At 53.8% G+C, this 20,752-nt stretch overlaps 10 protein-coding genes and 2 non-coding genes across 12 annotated transcripts; 4 read left to right on the plus strand and 8 right to left on the minus strand.

Annotated features, from left to right (window-relative positions):
* Positions 1 to 488: 488 nt before the first annotated feature.
* VC83_08163 lies at positions 489 to 588 on the plus strand (the record flags this gene model as incomplete). The annotated part of the gene is made up of 1 exon: positions 489 to 588. It is a non-coding gene; the product is annotated as a tRNA-Thr (tRNA).
* A 542-nt stretch (positions 589 to 1,130) lies between these two features.
* Positions 1,131 to 4,597, plus strand: FKH2 (transcription factor). Its single transcript, XM_024471723.1, has 4 exons — positions 1,131 to 1,654; positions 1,809 to 1,952; positions 2,002 to 3,881; positions 3,936 to 4,597. Exons 2-4 carry the CDS (start codon positions 1,839 to 1,841, stop codon positions 4,015 to 4,017), a joined length of 2,076 nt encoding a protein of 691 aa, XP_024320600.1. The 5' UTR covers positions 1,131 to 1,654; positions 1,809 to 1,838; the 3' UTR covers positions 4,018 to 4,597.
* A 750-nt stretch (positions 4,598 to 5,347) lies between these two features.
* VC83_08165 (uncharacterized protein) lies at positions 5,348 to 6,545 on the minus strand (the record flags this gene model as incomplete). The annotated part of the gene is made up of 1 exon (XM_024471724.1): positions 5,348 to 6,545. Exon 1 carries the CDS (start codon positions 6,296 to 6,298, stop codon positions 5,348 to 5,350), a length of 951 nt encoding a protein of 316 aa, XP_024320601.1. The 5' UTR covers positions 6,299 to 6,545.
* Positions 6,546 to 6,842: 297 nt separating this feature from the next.
* On the minus strand, positions 6,843 to 7,742 carry VC83_08166 (uncharacterized protein; the record flags this gene model as incomplete). Its single annotated transcript, XM_024471725.1, has 1 exon — positions 6,843 to 7,742. One exon carries the CDS (start codon positions 7,740 to 7,742, stop codon positions 6,843 to 6,845), a length of 900 nt encoding a protein of 299 aa, XP_024320598.1.
* A 413-nt stretch (positions 7,743 to 8,155) lies between these two features.
* NAT3_1 (N-terminal acetyltransferase) lies at positions 8,156 to 9,055 on the plus strand. The gene is made up of 2 exons (XM_024471726.1): positions 8,156 to 8,554; positions 8,607 to 9,055. Exons 1-2 carry the CDS (start codon positions 8,386 to 8,388, stop codon positions 9,014 to 9,016), a joined length of 579 nt encoding a protein of 192 aa, XP_024320599.1. The 5' UTR covers positions 8,156 to 8,385; the 3' UTR covers positions 9,017 to 9,055.
* A 500-nt stretch (positions 9,056 to 9,555) lies between these two features.
* VC83_08168 (uncharacterized protein) lies at positions 9,556 to 12,054 on the minus strand (the record flags this gene model as incomplete). The annotated part of the gene is made up of 1 exon (XM_024471727.1): positions 9,556 to 12,054. One exon carries the CDS (start codon positions 12,052 to 12,054, stop codon positions 9,556 to 9,558), a length of 2,499 nt encoding a protein of 832 aa, XP_024320602.1.
* Positions 12,055 to 12,856: 802 nt separating this feature from the next.
* VC83_08169 lies at positions 12,857 to 12,960 on the minus strand (the record flags this gene model as incomplete). The annotated part of the gene is made up of 1 exon: positions 12,857 to 12,960. It is a non-coding gene; the product is annotated as a tRNA-Thr (tRNA).
* A 228-nt stretch (positions 12,961 to 13,188) lies between these two features.
* Positions 13,189 to 13,576, minus strand: VC83_08170 (uncharacterized protein; the record flags this gene model as incomplete). The annotated part of the gene is made up of 2 exons (XM_024471728.1): positions 13,189 to 13,327; positions 13,407 to 13,576. 2 exons carry the CDS (start codon positions 13,574 to 13,576, stop codon positions 13,189 to 13,191), a joined length of 309 nt encoding a protein of 102 aa, XP_024320526.1.
* A 269-nt stretch (positions 13,577 to 13,845) lies between these two features.
* VC83_08171 (uncharacterized protein) lies at positions 13,846 to 15,161 on the minus strand. Its single transcript, XM_024471729.1, has 2 exons — positions 14,885 to 15,161; positions 13,846 to 14,815 (listed from the first exon to the last, which is right to left on the minus strand). The coding sequence occupies exons 1-2, from the start codon at positions 15,002 to 15,004 to the stop codon at positions 14,264 to 14,266; spliced, it is 672 nt and encodes a 223-aa protein (XP_024320525.1). The 5' UTR covers positions 15,005 to 15,161; the 3' UTR covers positions 13,846 to 14,263.
* Positions 15,162 to 17,347: 2,186 nt separating this feature from the next.
* VC83_08172 (uncharacterized protein) lies at positions 17,348 to 18,185 on the minus strand (the record flags this gene model as incomplete). The annotated part of the gene is made up of 3 exons (XM_024471730.1): positions 17,348 to 17,415; positions 17,461 to 17,775; positions 18,122 to 18,185. 3 exons carry the CDS (start codon positions 18,183 to 18,185, stop codon positions 17,348 to 17,350), a joined length of 447 nt encoding a protein of 148 aa, XP_024320528.1.
* Positions 18,186 to 18,415: 230 nt separating this feature from the next.
* On the plus strand, positions 18,416 to 19,560 carry VC83_08173 (uncharacterized protein; the record flags this gene model as incomplete). The annotated part of the gene is made up of 2 exons (XM_024471731.1): positions 18,416 to 18,622; positions 19,477 to 19,560. The coding sequence occupies 2 exons, from the start codon at positions 18,416 to 18,418 to the stop codon at positions 19,558 to 19,560; spliced, it is 291 nt and encodes a 96-aa protein (XP_024320527.1).
* A 452-nt stretch (positions 19,561 to 20,012) lies between these two features.
* On the minus strand, positions 20,013 to 20,540 carry VC83_08174 (uncharacterized protein). The gene has a single exon (XM_024471732.1). The coding sequence runs from the start codon at positions 20,440 to 20,442 to the stop codon at positions 20,020 to 20,022; it is 423 nt and encodes a 140-aa protein (XP_024320530.1). The 5' UTR covers positions 20,443 to 20,540; the 3' UTR covers positions 20,013 to 20,019.
* Between the last annotated feature and the right edge of the window lie 212 nt (positions 20,541 to 20,752).

Genomic DNA, 20,752 nt, shown 5'->3' on the forward strand with positions numbered 1-20,752 from the left:
TCATTCGAATTTTTGGGACCAGGATTTGATTATCCCCGAGGATGAGGCGAGCCTTGGTGATCTTAGCGGTGTAGAAAGTGGCCATTGGAAATTTACTCCGCAGTCTCGGCCCCCCCGCCCCCACTCGGGCCGTGAATCGAGGAGGTGCAGTGTCGGGATCGGTTAACTCCCATGCCAGCCGATACACAGCCAGAATAGGCGGTGGTGAGGGGCAGATGTATTTCTCAGACGAGCTTTTCCAGCCCAGCAAGGGGTTCCCCGGCCATACTTGTACGCCTGCATAGGATTGGAGGAGGGATGTCCGGCTATCGCACATTGCATGCTTTACTTCTCACTCTTAAAAAAAGATCGGATGATGCACGTCGCCATTGTTGGCTTGCTCAGCCGTTATCCAAGGCTGACTGACGTATGAATCGAGAGCTTGTTTTTCTGACGAGCTGTTTTTTGAAAGCTGCGATACTGGGATAAGAGAGAACATGTCAATTATCAGCCCCCATAGCTCAGTTGGTAGAGCGCGGCACTAGTACGATTCATGTCATATGAGATCACGTGATGCCGAGGTCTACGGTTCAACTCCGTATGTGGGCATTTCTTTTGCCTTTTTGAGGTGTTTTTTTTTTTTTTTTTTTTTTTTTTCTATAATACGGTACTGGTCATGATAAAATGAGTTCGTGGAGGGAGGGGTTACGAAAATCTGTTTGTTTTGTTGTGTTTTAGCTTCAACTAAGATTAGAGTATATATAATATATATACTCCGTACGGAGTACTACGGGTTGGTTTTGCACATACTAGTCTTGACGTCAAAGGGGAAGGATCCCCTTTGACGTCTCGCAGGTTTCACGATATGTCAATGACTTGAACGAAGCGCACAGATACAATTAATTATAATCAACTACAAAGGAAGTCCAAATCATTTTCTTGTAGAACAAACTACTACTACTCGTGCGGCCCAAAAGTCTGTACAGGGTGAGTACGGAGTACTCTGTGAGGACTTGACACTATTTCTCCCGCATTTTGGTCCCTCCAAGTCACGTGCTGGTGACGACAGAATTTGATTATGTTTATCTGGTCTTGTTGGGCCAATCACAGCCATTTCCACAGGATAAAACGAGCGAAACTTTTACAGAAAATGAAAAAAATGTACTCGAGTAAACGGACTTGGCTATTGCTGCCGCCTAAGAATATCGGAAGAGGGACAGTCGATAAGATAATAGTGATTACAGGCAACAATATTTCCATACAGGCAACAATATTCCATACAGGCGTTTTATCACTCAGGGCTGGATACCATTGTCATTCTCTTTATTTACGAAAACGCCTTATCCCCCCCCCCAAAAAAAAAATCATTAAGAGGGGGAATAGGAGCAGGCTGGGCCAGTGCGCTCCTTCACTTTAATCGGAAAAAGTCACGCGCATAGCCTATACGCGACGACGCGAACCTGCCACTTTGATTACAGAATCAGACAGGAATTTCACCCAGCTAAACAAACCGAAGAAGGCATGAGTCGTGCAACACACATAGACTTTATTGTCCCAACACACATTCACCAACCCACTAGAGCCTCAATCACAAAACTATCCAAAGTTTGTACAAGTTATCGGGGTGCAAAAGGAGCCAACTCTTGATTGCGATTGCCGCAGATTGATGTAAGAGGTCCGTATTGAGCGGATCCAGTCCTTTGATGGTTTCCGGGTACTGTCTTAGATGACCGCCACTGGCCCAGAACCCCCAAACAACACTTCCCTGCGACTACCCATCCAGACTCAAATAAACCGGTCTGTCGGTCATACTAATATACTATTGTTAGGACTTGGACAATACAACTACAGGCGACACAATGCCACCTTCCACGAAACGCACCCAGCGTGCGAAACGTGGGCAGCCCATCAACCATTCTGACGACATGGATACTACTTTGACGTCCCCAGCGCAATCCGCGAAGAGAAGAAGGGTGAGCACGACGTTTATCTTGTTGAGGGAAACTACTAACTCGCTCGAAGACAAAGGCCGAAATGAACAAGTCCGAAACACGCGCCCCGGAGCCTGCGAAGCTGCCCACCAGCCAAGCAGAGTTGAACATGAGCGACGAGGACCTTGTATCGACCGTATCGCAACATCTGGCCATGCCAGATCACTTCGTTCAAGCTGCGCGCGACCATGACAATCACCATCACCAAAGACAAAGCAAGAACGTTGCGGCGTACGCAAAAGTTACCGGAAAGGACTGGACGTTCTACGTCAAGCGTCTCCGGACCAACATTGGACGACCACCAGAAGGATATATCGCACCTCTCCAAGACGAGAATGCCCCAACTACCCCGGCGGTGAGCAATGAAGGGGATGGCATGGAATTGCCGGCGGCGCCGACGGAGCCAAGCAGAATTCATATCGATATTGGACCTAACAAGCTGGTCTCTCGACTACACGCCGAGATATACTTTGACAGCCAGACGTCGCAGTGGAACGTCATCGTCAATGGGCGAAATGGAATCAAAGTCAACGACCAGCAGGTCCGCCGAGGCCATGTAATGAAGCTCCAGAGCGGGGCAGTCATCGAAGTAGCCGGCGTCGAGATGATGTTTGTTCTACCAACAGACGATCAACCAGTCGAAATCGACGATAAATATCTCGAGCGAGCGGGCCTTATTGCCTCAGATCCCTTCCAGAGCGAGCTGCCGATTACAGGCAACTTTCTTGCTGCTGCGAACAGAGGGAAAGCAGAGGGTACGTTGGGTTCGAACCACCCAACCCTGGCGCCTGCACCTCCGGATTATAAAAAGCCAGACACCCCAGCCAAGCAGAGAGCTAGGGGCCCTATTCCTACATCATCTCCTGCGTTTGGACGTGCTGGTGGAACCATAATTATGAGCGCGGATACGATTGACTATCAAAACGATGCGACGTCCCATATTAAGCCGGCTTTCACCTATGGGCAGCTCATAAGCCAGGCTCTCTACACATCCGAAAACGAGATGGCAACCCTTAACGATATCTACGAATACATGAAACGAAATTACGCTCACTACCGCCGCCCTGAGTTCTTCAAGGGCTGGCAAAATTCCATCCGCCATAACCTCTCCCTCAATCCCGGCTTTAAGGTTCGCCAGCGCGGCCCAGAAGACACCGGAAAGGGAGGGTATTGGTGCTTCACTCCCGACATGCGTGAACACATGATCTCCGATGCTTGGGGTCCAAAGTCCGCACGCAAGTCCCCTCCAAAGCGACGGGAAACCTCTGGAACTCCACGTTCGTCCCCAGGCCCTAAGATCACCAGGACCGTTCATGGCCCGGGAGATAAGGAGGGTGGCTCCCCATCAAGGAGAGTTAAAAGAAGCCCAGGTGCGAGCCCAACTATGCGCGGTATCCGTCCAAATGGACCTCAACAGACTCCGGACCGCCTGAAGCTCCCAAGGCCTCTTCTCGGCGAGGAGCCTGATGATGGCAGCCCGTTACCGAGGCGCCGAACAGGCAGCAATAACCCATTTGGGATAGGCGAGAATGCAGCCGAGTCCCCGGTCCTGTCATCATCGTTTGCCCAGGAAGAGGGCACGGCATTTCTAACGCCAGCACCCGTACGCAAGCACCCGCACTTTGCTCCACCGAGCACAGCGCAGCGACCCAGCCAACACATGCCGACGTCGAGTCCCGCGCCGTTCTGGCGTTTCGCAGAGCTAGGAAATACGCCGAGTGTGATTAAGGGGGCGCAGGGCGGACTGGGGTTCGATGTCAGCCCGCTCCGCGGGCTTGGCGAGGACGCGCCGCAGAGTAGTAGTCCCGCGCCGAGGAGGCGAAGGGAGAGCCCTAAGAGGTCGGCGGATAGGAATGAGGATAAGGAGGATGAGGAGAGTGAGGGAGAGGAGCCGGCTTTTGATTTGACGAGGTGAGTTTCTAATACTGTGTTTTGAGAGAGGATAAAATGCTGATTCGTTTCTAGGGGCTTCATGAAGATTAGCAAGTATCATGCTTCGGCTGGAAATGGGGCTCCGATTGCGAGTGCCAGCAAGGTGCAGCCATAGTTATCTACTATGCACCAACCCGCAACAGTCAGCTTCGCTACAGCCAACCATCGTCAACTCACGATTGCCGTATATGGAGAGAGCCTTTTGAAACGTCCCACCAGATTCGTTTTTTGGACCAGCACCAACCAAACAAGCATTGGTTTTACCGCTCCACTATCTTCATCATCAAAGAGAAACTCGTGTTAGCTGCCCGTTGCTTTTATCTACCCCCTGGTTTTACTGTATATTTACAAACCACGATTTTTATTTTCTGGACGCGCAACAAACTTTGGCTCTGGGAGTGCTACTCGCGCTAGTTGCTTGCTTGCTATTATACTTGTTCATACTTGGGCATACTGTTGTACTTTTATGGGGCGCGCGCGGATTATGTTACGATTGGGATTGAGATTTGACGACGGATTTGGGGGGGTGCGTTGCTATTCTTGGGACTGGCGGGACTGGGTGGGCGATGTGTGTGGGTTAACGCTGGTTTTTGTTTGGGGGTCTGCACTGCAGGGAGATGTATTAATGATAGGAGATTGTAGCAATTACATCTTGAAACTCTGATGGATGTCTTGGTTTTTGAAAGGTTAAAAATGCCAGTGCCATTGGTATGTAATAATTGCCTTCGCAAGAGATAGAAGCACTCCTGGCTCCATTCGTCAAATAAAACTGCCCATCCTTGTTCGCAATAGCAGTGCAAGTATTCCCACTGCGCTGCACCGTCGCCTTCCCGTGGCAATCAGCAAGCTCCCAGAACTTAAAGGTGCAGCCGGCTTGTTGCTGTACTCGTCGAGAATGAGGGCACCGTATAATCCGCCGGTTTTAAAGTCTATTATATAAGTTTTTATATTGGCACTTTTTTCTTTCACTTGTAGATAAAAAAAGCATTCCAAAACCTTGCTTTAGGACTACGTTTTTTTCTTTTTCTTGGGATATCATTTCTTCCGCCCGAGTTTCCATCTGTCTATTCAAAAGACAAATATGAATATAATATGTACCCTAATCGTCAAGTTCTTCGCCCATGTTTCAGTCTACATTGCTAATCCGGTATCACACACGCCTAACGCCTCATCCTCATCTTCCAACCATCCAATTGCATCCAACATAGATCAAGCACCAACGCCCTCTCCCAACCTCCTCCTCCACCCCTCACACACCTCCTCAAACCCTCCCACCACCTCCCCACAAACACGCGCACACTCCCTCTTCCCCAGCCTATCCCCCCACCCACCCCTCCTCAACCACCTCTCCCCCTCCTCCCTCCTCTCCTCCTCCTTCCGCAAGTCCTCCACCATCTCCTTCGCCTCCCTCAGCCGCCGCGCCGCCACACTCGTCGTCTGCCGACTCATATGCAAGCTATCCCCCACCCCCCCAACTTCTCAATCAGCTCCCCCGTAACCCCATGCAGCCCCGTCAGCGCCACCAAGCTCCCCACATCCGGCCTCGGCATCGCCTCCCCCAGCCCAACCAGCAACGGCAACAACTCCTCAATCGACTCCTCATCCAGCGGCGCATTCATCGGGCTAATTAGCGGATACGTCAAGCTGTGCAGCGTGCGCGTCTGATGCATCAAATGCGAGCTTAACGCCGTATTCGCAGTAATCAACCTCGTCGCCCCCGTCTCCACGCCTCCCTGCCCACTCAGATCCCGTAGGCTCTCTACAACGCGCTTCACGACCCCCGAGCGCGCGTCCCCATTATCCTCTAACCCGCGCCGCGCGAGCGACTCGATCCCATTGATGCGCGCAAGCAGCGACATCGGGAGCCCCGTCTCGGGAAGCGACGACGACGACCCGTAGTCGCTGCCGTCGTAGTCGCTGGCTGCGCAGCGGTGGCCGGTGGGGTTGGGAGCCAGGCCCCTTGGCGCAGGCGATCCGGAGATGGAGACGCCGCTGTCGCGCTCGCGTGGCTTTTGGGAGGCATCTTTTGTACCTGTGTCTGAGTCGGCTTCGTCTTGGGAGCCGGCAGAGGCGTCGGCGAGCTCAGCGCCGGTTCTGGCGAAGTTCATATCGGGCTCGGCCTCATCTTCGTCGCTTGCCCAGGCATCTGCGAGTTCGTCTGCGAGGTTCCCGAGGCCATTTGAGGCGGGGTCGCTGGGGGAGAAGGGCGCGTCGTTGAGAGAGTCGGAGCGCAGGAGGCGGCTTCCTGGGGATGTGGGGGTTTGGGAGGAGATGGAGGTTTTGGAGCGGTGGGAGGCGACGGATTGGCGGCGCTGGGGGGAGGGCGCGGGCGAGATGGAGCTGGAGAGGGCGGAGGGGCGGCGGGAGTGCGTGGGTGTATGGGGCGTGGATGGCATGGTAAGGGTCGAGTGTTTCGTGTTCGTTTGCTTACAGGTTGGTGTGTGGTAGTTGTCGACGCCAGGGTGAAGGCCTTTTCGTGCGCGCTCAGTTAGGTGTAGGCGGAAAGGGGAGTTGAGGCTGCGATGTCATTTCCGTGATCGTCGGTTTTAATGTCCTTGCATTTCATAACATATATCACCGTAGCGCTATGCCACCCATAATCCGTCCGTAACTCGTCCGTCGGCTTTGATGATTGGCGGCAACATTCGAAACTTGGGGTCTGCATAAACTCTCACAACGTCCCCTAAATTACCCACGATGCATGCACAAAAAGATAAAACACGTGATCAAAATATTATTCATGGGCTATATTCTCCATTTGTAGCATCTCTTCTCTATTATTTTACAATCACTGTGGAATCTGCTGACGGAAGTGGATATGGAAGTGAGAGACGCGTATTTTCGTAATATTTCTTTGGTCATCCACTGTCATACAACTTCTCCTTGACCGTGGACAACGCCTGTACTATGCCCATCCCTTTCCCATGCCATACAAATACTTCAAGACCGGGCCGCAGCCGCATCGAGCCCATCTAAAACTCCCTGTGTCTCCTTGACAAGGTCCTTTCTGACCTGCCTGGCCTCTGGGTCTCCCTCCGTATCAACTCCATCCAACTTCAGTAGTACTTGGGACATGATCGTCTCGCCCAGCTTCTTATGCTCAAAGTCCTTCTTCTTCGGGTCTTCTGGTGGGTTTGCCGTGTATACAATACAAAGCGGGAGGATCTTCGTATGGAAGTCCGATGCAATAGCGTTCAGTTTTTCTAGCGGTGTCTTCGGAGCATTAGCTGGCGAGTCTGTCCGTGACCCTCCTCCTCCAGAACCCCCCTGCCCCTCCTTGACGTCGTCTTTGTCGCCCTTCTTCTTCGACTTGCCCGACTTGCCCTTCTTAGACTTCTTCTTCTTCTTCTTCTTTGAATCCTTGGACCCACCGGTCCCCGTGTCGCTGAGACCCGAGTCCGAGTCGCCAGCCGGAGGCTCTTCCACGATGCACAAGACCTCGGACTTATCCTTCAGGCCATAATCGCGGCAGAGGCCCTCGTTGTCCTTCAGCTGCCCCCCCTTGTATAGTAGCTTTATAGGCCTGTTTCTGATGCCAAGCACCACCATAGCACGCTCTCGTACATCCCGGACGAGCAGCTTCCCATCTCCGATGCTGAATGCAGGGAACTTCAGCGGATATGTGATTCCCTTGTTCTTCAGCAGCAACACGTCATCCTCCAAGTCGCTCGACGCTGGTGGGCGAGACAGCGGGTCATATGCTCTGCTTGGTTCCGCCAAGTCTTCCGATGTGATGTAGGAGAAGTCATCGTCGGAGATAACAGGCGGGGCGTGAGATCTGGAGCCAAACGGCGACAGGCGCTGCCCTCCAGTCCAGAAGCTAGATCCCCAGCGACTCATTGAAACGACAGCCGCGACAAGGACCAGTGTGGTTCCGGCAAGACCAACCGGCGTATTAAGGTAGGAGCGCTCGGCGGCCTCGTGGATGTAGTCTCGGGCAGGCTCAGGGATCTGCTGATAGGCGCTGTTGACGCTGACGAGGGCGGCGTCGAGGTAGCTCTGCAGCGAGTCGGGCAGGTGTTGAACCAAGGATGTGAAAGTCGTGGCACCTTGCGATGCCACTGCGCGTGAAGCCACCTTGACTTGGTTAGATGGGACCCTGGGGCGGGGGATTTGGGGAGTAAAGCGGTCAACGCCAGCGAGGGCGTGAGCGCTTTTTTGGGTGACGTGGGGTCGTGAGAGGAGGAGGATGACAAGCGGGATGTGCTATATTGGGGGGTGGGGTGACTGTTGGCTGGAGATATTTCCTGCGCGACACCTGGCGGGCGTCGTCAAATACAGGGATACGCCAAGTTAAATAAAATTCGGGGAAGCGAGAACAACACGTCACGACCCTGACTTTTTATGAAAGTCAGGAACATTTTGTGAAATATATCGACTCATCTCAGCCCCGCCTTTGTGGCTTTTATCTTTATCCTCCCACTCTGATCCAGCCCATCCTCAACCCTCTCCGGCGCGAACAGAACCACACCCCACCGCAAAGATGACCTCCATCCGCCCCTTCCAAGCCATGGACGTCTTCAACTTCAACACCACCAACCTCGACCCCCTCACCGAGACCTACGGCCTAGACTTCTACTTCACCTACCTCGCGCGCTGGCCCCACCTCTTCAACGTCGCCGAAAGCCACACCGGCGCCATCGACGGCTACAGTACCTCCCCCTCCCCCCACCATCCCACCCCTCAACTAACACCCCCCCGCAGTAATGGGCAAGCTCGAATCCTCCCCCGCCTACCTCCGCCACTCCCCCCACGCCCTCCCCTGGCACGCGCACATCACCGCCCTCACCATCGCCCCCCCCGCCCGCCGCCTCGGCCTCGCGCGCATCCTCTCCCAATCCCTCGAGCACGCCGGCGACGAGTCCAACGCCTACTTCGTGGACCTGTATGTGCGCAAGAGCAACGAGATCGCGATAGGACTGTATAAGGGGCTGGGATACTCTGTGTTTCGGCGCGTGCTGGATTATTATAGTGATGATCCGTCGCCGGGGGTGGAGGAGGGGAAGGGGGAGGACGCGTATGATATGAGGAAGCCGTTGAGGAGGGATAAGGAGAGGAAGCATGTTAGGGAGAATGGGGAGAATTTTGAGGTCCATCCGGAGGATGTGTGGTGAGGGGGTGGTGGGGAGGAGATGCCTTTTTTTTGGAGCGAGGGAGGGGTGCGCGGGGAAGGGGGGTTGGGGGTGGAGGAGCTGGGGTCATTGGATATCAAGGTGCCTAACCGCCCGCTCGTTGCACGGTAGTCGCAGTATGCATGAGGCCGGAGGCACGAAGGGAGGGCGTGGGACTGCTACACAGAACAGCGAGTTGTTTGGTACGTGGCGTTCGTACCGGCGACGACGATAGCGGCACTCGCACTGAGCACAGAATGGCGGTCTAGCTATATGCGAGAACTGCACGGTTCCGAAGCTGCAATACTTTGGAGTTAAATCGTTGTATATAGGATATTTGCACATAGACGAAGATACTTGATTCATATATAATGCCGTTTATAATAATATGTGCAATCGTTACTCAAACATCAGCTAGTAGCGGATGCCCAGCATCCCGATCATCTACCCCTGAACTCCAGCCCTTTCCATAGCTTGCGCTTTACCCATCTGTCTTAAAACACCATAACAATACATAAAGCGCAACACCGCTCAGCAAACGCCTAATCCCATATCTCGTTATTCCCAAGTCCCAATCCAATTCCCAATTCCCTCCCCTTATACACAGCCTCTATCGCCTTTCCCACCGCCTCCAGATCCCCCAACATCGTAACATGCCCCCTCTCGGTTCTAATTCGTCCATTAAGCACATACCGATACCCATACGGCAGCTGCGCGTCCTTGGCTAGACACACTCCGTCCCCGCTCGCAAACGCAAGGTTATTATACACATCCGCGCACGGTATGGCATCGCGATCATCCACCTTCGCCGCACACACTGTGGGAGTGTTCTTGGCGTAGATGACCGCGAGCGGCGGGTACTTGTTCGCGACTTCGGTGTCGGGGCGGTGCGCGAGCTCCAGCTTGAATTGCTTGATAACGGGGAGGATGCGCGTGAGGTAGGCGACGGCGGCGGAGCGGGGGAGCACGGATGGGGACGTTTTGGGTGAGTCTGAGGATGGGGGAGTCGCATCAGACTGTTTCTTTGCCTTTTTTCGCTTTCGCAGTGGTGAAGTGACCTTTTCCATGGCTTTGGAGGCGGTGCTCTGGCCAGTGGTTTTTGCGACCACTCCTGTCGCTGGTGGTGGTGGCGAGGGGTTCTTGCGTGGTATTGTCAGACTAGTGAGACTGCTGGTGATGGCACTGGCGATAGATGGATTTGGAGGATTCCTAGCCGGCATCGGTTGATCCGTGCAGGGCGAGATGCGGTATTTGATCCAGTCGTTCACGTCAAAAAAGTCAATGTGATAGGGCTCTTTAGTCACCTTGTCGATGTAACCATAACCGTCAAGCGGGAGGAGAACCAAGCTCGTCCTCAGCGTGAAGTTGACTTGTGCAGTAAATATGCGCTGGTTAAAGCCCACGGAGTCACCATTTCGGAGAGGCCCGATGATGTTAATGCAAGATTGTGGGACACCGGCGTATATGACGCCCGAAAATAGTTCTGGGCGCTGGTTGACGACATGGCGGGTGATGAGGCCGCCGAGGCTGTGGGCGATAACAAGGGCACCCTTATCTTTACCAGGCACATTGCATGGCAGCCCTTCAAGGAATTCCTTCAGCTTGCGGCTTAGGAGGTGAGGATTGAGGCGCCAGTCGTATCCGTAATCCCAGACACGCAGTGTCCCATTCTTCGCGTTCTCTGTCCCCCGCAACCGTTTGATTAGGCGGCGCGATATATCCACCACTCCAATGTTCCGCAGCATCCCAGACGCATAGACGCTCTCTTCCATTCGCTCATCGTCTTCATCTTCCAGACCGACCTCCAAGTCTACTGTCCCAAGATTTAGCCCGACTCCCACAGGTGGTATCCAAAGCGGGCGATCTGACGCTTTCGTTGATTTGAGAATTGATCCTCGGTAACCCCCCAAGACCACAACGTCACCAGTCAGATGCTCTATAACCCTATCAAAGACCTTCATTTTATCGGACGACAGAGTTGCCTTGGCATCTAAGCTTTGCCCTTTCGCTGCATCGCTGAGCACCTTGCCTTTTGAGCTCTCATCCGGTGGGCGCGTCGCGTAGCCACTGATAGCATTGAATTTTTCCTTCAAGTTGGGTAAACTAGGCATGGTTGGCATTTTGAAACTTTTGTCTTGTAACGAATCACTTAATGCCTTGCGGCGAGAATTGATCATCTGGTGGTTGTTTTCAAAGCGGGAGTCGTCGCCGAGGGAGGAGATGCGTGAGAGGGAGGAATAAAGCATTGAATCGGAGATTACCCGCAGCAATGGCGGTTGAGTCGTTCCTTGGTCTGGGGTTCTCTCTCGCTCAAGTGTGATTTTAGACTCCATCTTATGAGGGCTGCCCGTTCCGGAAACGTCGCTAGGGGCAGTTCCACCAGGAACTGGCGTCGCCTGGTCACTTGTCTGGCCACTCACCTGATGACTTGACGAGTAACTACTCCCTCCTGTTGCCTTATTCCGTGCCTTCTGCAGGCCAAGTTTGATACTTCCAGATAAAGAAGGTAAAAGTTTCCTCAGGGACTCTCCGCCCCCTGATATCGATATCGACCTTCGCTTCGTCGATATCTTTGCCCTGAAAGATGACCGCTTCTCTTCTTTCCCTTCAACCACCGTCTCGCGATGTTCAGCACGCGACGATTCCGTGAGCTTCGCTTTCTCCGACGTTGTAGTTTGCTGCGACGGCCTCTCCTCGTCGCTTTCCAGGAACTCCCCTCCCTCCAATTCCACCTCGGCGATGGAGCCTGGGATGGTTGACTGCAGCGAGCTGCGGCGCGTGAGCGCCCAGTTCATCGACACTCCCACCAGCGACTCTGCATCTTCTTCCGTCAAGTTCCGCAAATCAACACGCTCTTCATCGCTCCCCTCGTTTTCCGCCGCCGCCTGCTGCTGTGGCTCCGGTGCTTGGGTTTGAGCATTGTCTTCCGCTGCTGCCTGTTGGGGTGGCTCCAATGTTTGGGTTTGGGCATTGGCTTGCGCCTCCTCCTCTAGCAGCGGCACTCCCGTCTTGCCCAATGGTTTACCACTTGATCCTTCCATAGCCACGACATTCACAGGGAAGAAGACAGGTTGCAAGCAACAGTAAGAAATTATTGGCACCGGAGAACCCGTTGCTAGTGTCCCCGGAAGGCGCGGAGGTTGGTCTCGGGACTAGCGGCACCGAGTGTTATTCCAACATCAGTCAGGTGTACTCCGTAAATCCGTGGTCAATTGCTCCTGGAAGACTGGAGAAGGAAAGTTTGAAGATGTAGATTGTAGATGACAGAAAGGTAAACAATGGAAAGCCCGACTTCAGCCTCATAGTACTTGCTATAATGGACCGGACGCGATAGGAAAGCGCGTACTTCCCCGTTGGGCTGTGACGTTGACGTCAGCTTATAAAAATGGACCGACTCCAATGGAAGGAAGGCGGTCACGTACATACAGGCAAAATAAGCCTCCTGGTTATGGATTGGCTTTTTGAGACGAATCAAAATGGGGGTTCTCGGTGGGGGTGGCCCCCTTCCGTCTTACCTGTGTTCGTAGGTTCGTTCATACGTTGCAGGTTGCAGGAACGAGTCTATGGATTTCCCTTAATCAAGCAAAACCAGGGATTTCTTGGCAGGTACACCGAGGCTCCGGTCACTCGCTACCACGTAAGCGACGGACCTTGGCCGCAAAGTGGTGGATTTCTTTTTGTGCCATTCAAGAAAGGAAGGAACGAAGGAAACGAAAGGAAAATGTAAGCAAAAATATAAAAAGCAAAAGGCAAATGAAAAGGCAAATGAGATGGCAAATGAAATGGCAAATGGCAAATGGCAAATGGCAAATGGCAAATGGCAAAAAGTAAAATACAAAAATTATGCCGCCACCCAGAATTGAACTAGGGATCTTCGCATTAGATTGCTAGACAGTTTACTGTCTTAGTGGTACAAGTGCGACGCGTTACCACTGCGCCATGGCGGCAATGTAGATAACTGGATGCCTACTATGGCGCTTGTTATCAGACGCACAATTTCACGATTACAGGCGTAACATAACTTCACCCCAACCCTCACTGTTGCCCATGTATGGACGATTTAACTTTCCACAGCCAACCGATTGTGCATAGAGGGCAGGTGCGAAGGTGCATATTCTCCACATAGACAAAGGATAATTTCCTCGAGTACGTCTAAACCACCTCTCTATAATTATTTAATTTGAATCTCTGCTGGTGGGGGTGGGAATGGGGGCGAGGATGAGGCCGAGGATGATTATATGAGGCACATTGTCCAATCGTCCAGGTTCAACAACTTCGTCAGAGACCCCGCAGTGCCCAAGTCCTACAGACGCTCTGCATCAAACAAGGGGGCGCCAACAGCGACCACTATTAATCCTTCACCCCCCTCCTCGGCCCCTCCACCTCGCCCTACCTCAAACACCTCTCCCTCTCCTCCTTCACCATCCGCTCACACGACCTCGCGCCCTTCTTCGCCCGCCACCCCTCCCTCACCCACTCCACCCTCTCCTCCGCCTTCGCGCACGACCTCGACTGGGCCACGCTGCTGCAGTCCTCGTCCCTCCGCGCCTGCGCCAACTCCATCCCTCTCCTTCGGCGGTAGCTGGGGCGCCAGAGACTGGACCTCAGCCCTTGCTGCAGAGGTCGCAGCACAGCCACGCAGGGTATGTAGAGGGTATGGATGGAGGTATAGATATATATGAGGTTGTGTGGGGGTGCTAGTGAATAGCAGCATCTATCGAGATGAGAAGGGACATGAGAAGGAGGGGTTTACAACGTAGATACATACATATAGACACATACGACGAGGCATCACTGACATCAAGTAAGACATATTACAAGGCACAGCATATATATGGGGGAAAAGGTATATATTTGCAGTCCACACGCAACCCCGCCAGTATCGAAACGAAAAAGGGAAGCAAAAACTAACACTAGGAGCAGCGCACACACACACGGTTTATATTGCACACAACGTTGGAAATAAAAAGAGCAACTTTGAAGTAACCGGTTGTATTTATTCCGTAAAATAAAAACCATAATAAACAAAACAAACCAATGTGTGTGCGAACCACTCCTGCCAGAATTACCGAATTACATGAAAAAAGGACAGTCCCCTCTCATTTTCCCAAAGCCATCCCAATATGCGTTGAAAGTCGTAGCCGATGCCCTCTCCAACCCTTCTCCCTCCGTAGTATCAGAACGAAGACGGCCAGCGAGGCGGCGGACTGAAGAAATATATCCCTCTGGTCATCGTCGAAGTGAAACCGCTTAAGCGAAGAAGACAGCGACGATGGCGGCGAAGCCAACGGCGAAGATGGAGCCCGAGACGGCCGAGGCGGCACCAGTGATAGGAGGCGAGGTGACGACTGGTGGGGTGACGATGGTGCCGTTGCTTGGCTTGGGGAAGCCGGAGATGGTGGCGACGGCTGGGGCAGTTGGGCCAATGTGGACGGAAGTCCAGGTTGGGACCACAGCCGGGCAAGAGCTGATGGTGATGGTGACCGGGGGAGCTGGGACGGTTGGCTTAGGGGCGATGGGCTTCTCGGTCGTGACGGGGACGACTGGGACGACGGGGGTGGTTGCGGCGGCGGCCTTGGTGGTGGAGTGGGGGACGGTGATGGTGGTCACCTTGCCGATGGGGCAGTTGGTCACGGTGGGGTGGCAGCTGGTGATGGTGTTGACGATGGTGGTGAAGCTGGTGAGGGTCTCCTCGGCCTCCTCGGTGGGGGATGGGGCGGCGGTGGTGAGGGGCTTCTCCTCGGCGGTGGTGGTGACTGGGTAGGAGGTCAGGGAGACGACGGTGGAGTGGGCCGGGCAGTCCTGGGGGAATTGTTAGTGATCGATCTGGTGGTGGTTTGCGAGGTTCAGATCGGAGGAGAGTGTACTTACGGTGACGGTAGGGGCACAGCTGGTGATGGTGACCTCCTCAGTCTGGTAGATAGTGGAGTCTGGGGCAGTGGCCAGGACGGCGGTGGCCATGACGGCAAGGGTGGCGAAGGTGAATTGCATGTTGCCGGTGGAGAGTAGTTTTTATAAAAGACGGTTTAGGTGGTTTTAAAAAAGGGAGTGTTGGGTTGAAAAGACGAAGCTGAATTGATTCTTTTAAAGAATGGACGACCGAAGTCAAAGGAAGCCTGTTTGGATACTGGGAAGGAAGTTGGTGGTGGGTGAAGAAGAGAGGAAAGAAAGAAGAAGGATGGAGAGGAGGATGGGGGGAGATATAAGGAAAGGGAATTAATTCGGGTAGGGGGAGATTAGGGTGGAGTGGAGATTGTGGTAGTGGAGATTGTGGTACGGAGTGGGTTGTGTTGACAGGGTTAGCGGAAACAGGGGGGACAGGGGGGTGGAGGGGGTAGGGTGGGGGGGTGAGGTGGTGGAGAGTGGATTGGTGGGTTGGCGGATTGGCGGTGGGTGATGGGCACAGAAGGGAAACTTGACAGGGAAACTTGACAGAGAGGGTGGCTGGGATGGTACCTGACAGTACGATACAGGCCTAGCACACACAGCGGACAGACAGTGGACAGACAGTGGACAGACAGTGGACAGACAGTGGACAGACAGTGGACAGACAGCGGACAGACAGTGGACAGACAGCGAACAGACAGTGGACAGACAGCAAACAGACAGTGGACAGACAGCGAACAGACAGCAGAACACAGCGGACACACAGCAGAACACAGCGGACACACAGCAGACACACAGCGCACAGACAGCGGAACACAGCGGATACACAGCGCACAGACAGCGCACAAACAGCGCACACAGCACACACACACACACACACGACACAAACCTAGCATATGCGTACAACAATAACGAAAGCATCGTGCTACCAGCCCACCACCCATCCATCATCATCACAAAACCTCAGCGCGTCCACAGCAGCCAACCCTGCTGGTCAGTCTCGGCCAGTATGTCCGTCTCGGCCAGTTTGTCTCAGCGCCGTGCGTGTGCGGGTATGCCGCGTCTTCTTCATTCCCCTCCGCCATTCGTCCACTCCACGCCGGTCCATACTGTCCTTTTGGTTTGTACCGACCGGTACATGCCGTGTCCCCCTGGCAGCGGGAGATTAGATGCGCGTTGTGGTCCGTTCCCCCGTTCCCCCCGTTCCCCCCGTTCCCCCGTTCCCCCGTTCCCCCGTTCCCCGAGCGGCAGCAACCTCCCCCATTGGGTCATCCCGTACTTCTGTATTTCCGTATTTCCATATTTTCCATATTTTCCATATTTTCCATATTTTCCATATTTTCCATATTTTCATATTGTCATATTTTACTGGGTTCCTCCTTCCCACCAATCACCACGCGCCATTCCCAGTACGTAGATGTTTCCCCCGAACCTACCGCCCGTTGTCCAATCAGCGACGCGTACCCGCCTCGACCTCTGTCCCCGTTTACTCTAGCCCCCCTTATCTCGTGTCTGGGGCGACTTGGGGGAGATTACTCCCATCCATCCACCATCCCATCACCATCCCATCACCATCCCATCACCATCCCATCACCATCCCATCACCATCCCATCACCATCCCATCACCATCCCATCACCATCCCATCACCATCCCATCACCATCCCATCACCATCCCATCACCATCCCATCACACATCACACCTCCTCCCCTCTCCTGAGCCCCGCTGCGAACCAACACAAGCCGCCTGTTAGTAGATAGCGCTGCGAACCAACACAGGCCGCCTGTTAGTAGATATCGCTCCGAACCAAAGGCCGCCTGTTAGTAGATAGCGCTGCGAACCAAAGGCCGCCTGTTAGTTGATAGCGCTGCGAACCAACACAAGCCGCCTGTTAGTTGAAACCGCCTGTTAGTTGATAGCGCTGCAAACCAAGACAAGCCGCCTGTTAGATAGCGCTGCGAACCAAGACAAGCCGCCTGTTAGTTTAGGTAGCGGAGACGTGGTGAGATTAGACACAACATACAATACCCCATCCAGCCTATTAATAGTTGTTTCATCCCGCACTCAGGGAGGGGAGTGTAGATACTGTACTCGTATGGAAGGGAGCCGCCGGATTGAAACGCGCTGAACGCGTTTCCGACGAGCTAAGGGAGGGCATTTACCGTATCTATCACCTCCCCTCTCCCCAGAAGGGATGAGATGAAATAAACCAACAACAACCACCACGGACAGTGCGAGGGTTGGGTTGGTTATACATGCAGATGTACGGCCTCAACATAACATACAATATCCGATCGAGTCGCGTCGCGTCACTGAGACGAGACAGTCTTCAACCGCTTCTATACCCGACTATCACGTCGGAAGGTGAGACGCGTGTCTTACCCACCACCGGTGCTCTCGACGCGCCATCGAATTCTCTACAGCTTGCTCTACTCGACAGTTGACACCCTATGGAATTATCTCTGTTGCTGCGTCGCTGTAGTTGACTCCCGGATCTCTGCGCAAGTCGTGGTTCTCTGCGCGCGTGCTAACGATGTGTTCACCGACCGGAGGTTACGTACCTCGCTCCGTGAGTATGACTGGCCGAGTTGCTGGAGTGCTGGAATGCTGGAATGCTGGAGTGCTGGAGTGCTGGAATGCTGGAGTGCTGGAGTGCTGGAATGCTGGAGTGCTGGAATGCTGGAGTGCTGGAGTGCTGGAGTGCTGGAATGCTGGAATGCTGACTGGAATGCTGGAATGCTGGAAAGTCGGTTCTGGGTCCACACATGGCCCGGCCCGCACGTTCGCAAGCGGGTGAACGGCGTGTCCACAGTTCCGTGCTGAAAGTCTATCGGAAACAGTGTTTGGGAACGCGTTTGCGGGGAGGCGACTCAGGTCTGGTTTGTGAGTCTGAAGCACTTCTCTAAACTTGTTTGGCCTTTCATTTGCTTCTAAGCGGTTGACTCTAGACAGAGGATGGGTGGTGTGCGGGGGAAACAAACCCAACCAGATCCCACGCGTCAGTCCTGTCTATAAGTCTAATGTGTCCCGAGGACGTCAGTATCAGTGTCCGTGCGTATGCGGTCACGGGTGTTTCGAGGAACATGTGTGACATTCAAGACATAACATGGCATGACCATGGCACTCCTCATGCGCTTGTCGCTGCCGAAGACGCCAGTTCTACGATGAGAGCAAGCGCGCTTCTCGAAACATGTTTGACATGACATATGGCATTCCTCTTACTCCTTCTCCGCCTCGTGACCTGATCCAGCATGTCTACGATGAGAGAAAGCGCTTCTCGGAACATGTTTGAGATCACCTTTGGCGGGGTTGATGCTGATAGAGGGCCGGGAGGCCGCAAACGGACGACACGAGTCGATGGTGAACACGCCCCTCACCGGCTAGTTTACGGTGAAGAAGCCAAGCCAAGTCAAGTCCTTGGTGGTATGAGCCGCCTACGATGAGCCCGCCGCGCTACTGGCCTTCGGTGAGGCCTTCTAAACATGTGTGACCGCTGTTTTGCGTGGTTGCGGCGCGATGGAGGGGAATGGCGGGGCCTCGGCTGTCGCCGGTTCAACGATGAGGAAGTCAAGCCTCGATGAGCGCGCGCCCGCCTGTCCGCCATGGAGCACACCTCGCCGACCTACGATGAACCCGCCTATCCACGATAAGCCCGCTCGCGGGGAACACACAAATACACCGCCACCACCATACGGCCCGTCCTCTGCACTGGTGCAGACACGTGTTTGTGCAAATTAGCTCAGCTAGGCGCCGATTTGCGCAAAACGTCAGTCCACAAGCCTAGGAGCCTAGCGATCAAGGCCTATGGTGAGCCGACCCGCGATGAGCCGCTTACGGCGACTGTCGGTCTACCGTGATGGTCGGCCTCTGTGCATGTGCCGGTGCAGGAAGAAGCCGCCCGATATAAGCCGGTTCAATCTACGATGAAAAAGAAGCCACCCGAGGTAAGCCGTCGATGGTACGAGTAAGCCGGCCCCTCTAAACATGTACCGAGGCGTGTTTAGCGCTTTTTGCGCAATCCGGCAAAGAGGAGGTCGATATGCGCGAAAACCGTACAAGTCCAAAATCCTGTTTGTTATTTCTTTGAGCTAGGTTAACGATGACCCGTCACCCGCCATCGGTTAGCTAGCGTGTCCAAATTGAGCTGCCACGGTCAACAGCCTGGCCTCCCGTCTCCCATACATGTACAGGAATGGATTTGCGCATATTCCTCTTGATGGTCGGAAAATTGCGCTGAATCTGAAATTCGACACGAGTCTCGTGAGCACAGCCAGCTAGCCCTTCCAAAGCCCTCCTAGAGCCCTTCTAGAGCCGTTGGAAGGCCATAGCTGCCACCGTGAGCCGCCGTCACCACGATCCGTAAGCCCCCCCCGCGCGGGGTAAACCAGACGAACGGTCCGCAGTGGGCCGGCCCGACCCGTTAACGTGCCTCGAAGCGTTTTCGCGCAAATTCATCTAAGAGCGCCGCTAGATTTGCGCAGAATCACCAGAATCCTAAAGTTTGAGGACTCTGGAAGTTGGTGAGGATGGTCGTGACCCTATTTAGTTATCTACGATTGGTCGGCTATCTTAAGTAGGGGCTGAAGCTGTTCATGCGCAGTATCGCTGATTTGCGCGCAAACACCGGAATCCAAAAGTTCGATGACTCTGCAGCTTCGTGAGGAAGGCCCCGACCCTGTTCATGAGCCCGGCTAGCCTGCGGAAAGCTAGCCCCCTATCCGTCCGCGATTGGCTAGAGCCCCGTGTGGGGGGTAAAGCCGTTTATGCGCAAAATCATCTATGAAATCCCGGATTTGCGCGCAAACTGCTAGAATCTAAAAGTTCGATGAGTCCTGAACTTCGTAAGGACGGACCTGACCCTGTCTGTGAGTTGAGCTAGCCTCTCTCTTTCTCGTCTACGATTGGCTAGAACTCTAGCTATGCCTTGAAGCGTTTTTGCGCAAAATCACATATGGAATTTTGGATTTTGCGCACAAACCACCGGAATCCAAAAGTCGATGAGTCCGGAAGTTCGTGAAGAAGTCGGCGACCCTGTCTGCGAGTCGGCTAGCCCCTTAGTTGTCTACGATTGGCTGGCGGCCTTCCGGGGGGGGGAAAGGGGGGGCCATGGGCATAATAGTCTACGGTAGGGAGCCTTCTACATACGTGCTGAAGCGTTTGTGCGCAAATTCATCTACAGAACGGTGGATTTGCGCAGAAACACCAGATTCCAGAGTGTGATGAGTCCGGAGGATCGCGAGGACGCCTGTGACCCTGTCTGCGAGCTTGCTCTTCGGGCTAGTAAGCGAGCTCGCTGTCTGTCTGCGATGAGACTGCCGGTCAGTGGTGAGTTTCCTAGAATATTGTGATGGGTTTGTGCGCAAATCCGGCTCTGGCAGCGCAGATTTGCGCCAAACGCCAGGATCCAAAATTTCGATGACTCTGATGGTTCGTGAGCTTCTTCGTGACCCTCCTGTCTGCGAGCTTGCTCTTCGAGCTACTAAGCGAGCTGCCTCTCTGTGTCTGCGGTGAGGCGGCTGATTCTTGGTAAGTTCTCTACACATGTTTAGATGGGCTTTCGCGCAAATCCGACTAAATGGAGCTGGATTTGCGCGAAAAGGCAGTTTGGACGCTGTCCAAACAAACCCTACGGCTTTCCACGGCGTTCGCTGCCGTTTTCTAAGCCGCCTCCTTCTTCATTTGCGGCTTTCTTCGGTCTTTTTCTCTCCGGCTTTAGTCTTTCCAGACGCCTCTCTTCGGCTTTCTTCGCCCCTTTTTCTACCCCTTTCCCCTTCCCACCCCTTCTCGTCTTACCCCTTTTCCTCTTCGGCCTTCTTCCCCTTCTTTTTCCTACCCCTTACATGAGCCTACGAC

This window comes from Pseudogymnoascus destructans (genome assembly GCF_001641265.1).
Source record: "Pseudogymnoascus destructans isolate 20631-21 unplaced genomic scaffold scaffold_25, whole genome shotgun sequence".
Classification (NCBI taxonomy): Eukaryota; Fungi; Ascomycota; class Leotiomycetes; order Thelebolales; family Thelebolaceae; genus Pseudogymnoascus; species Pseudogymnoascus destructans.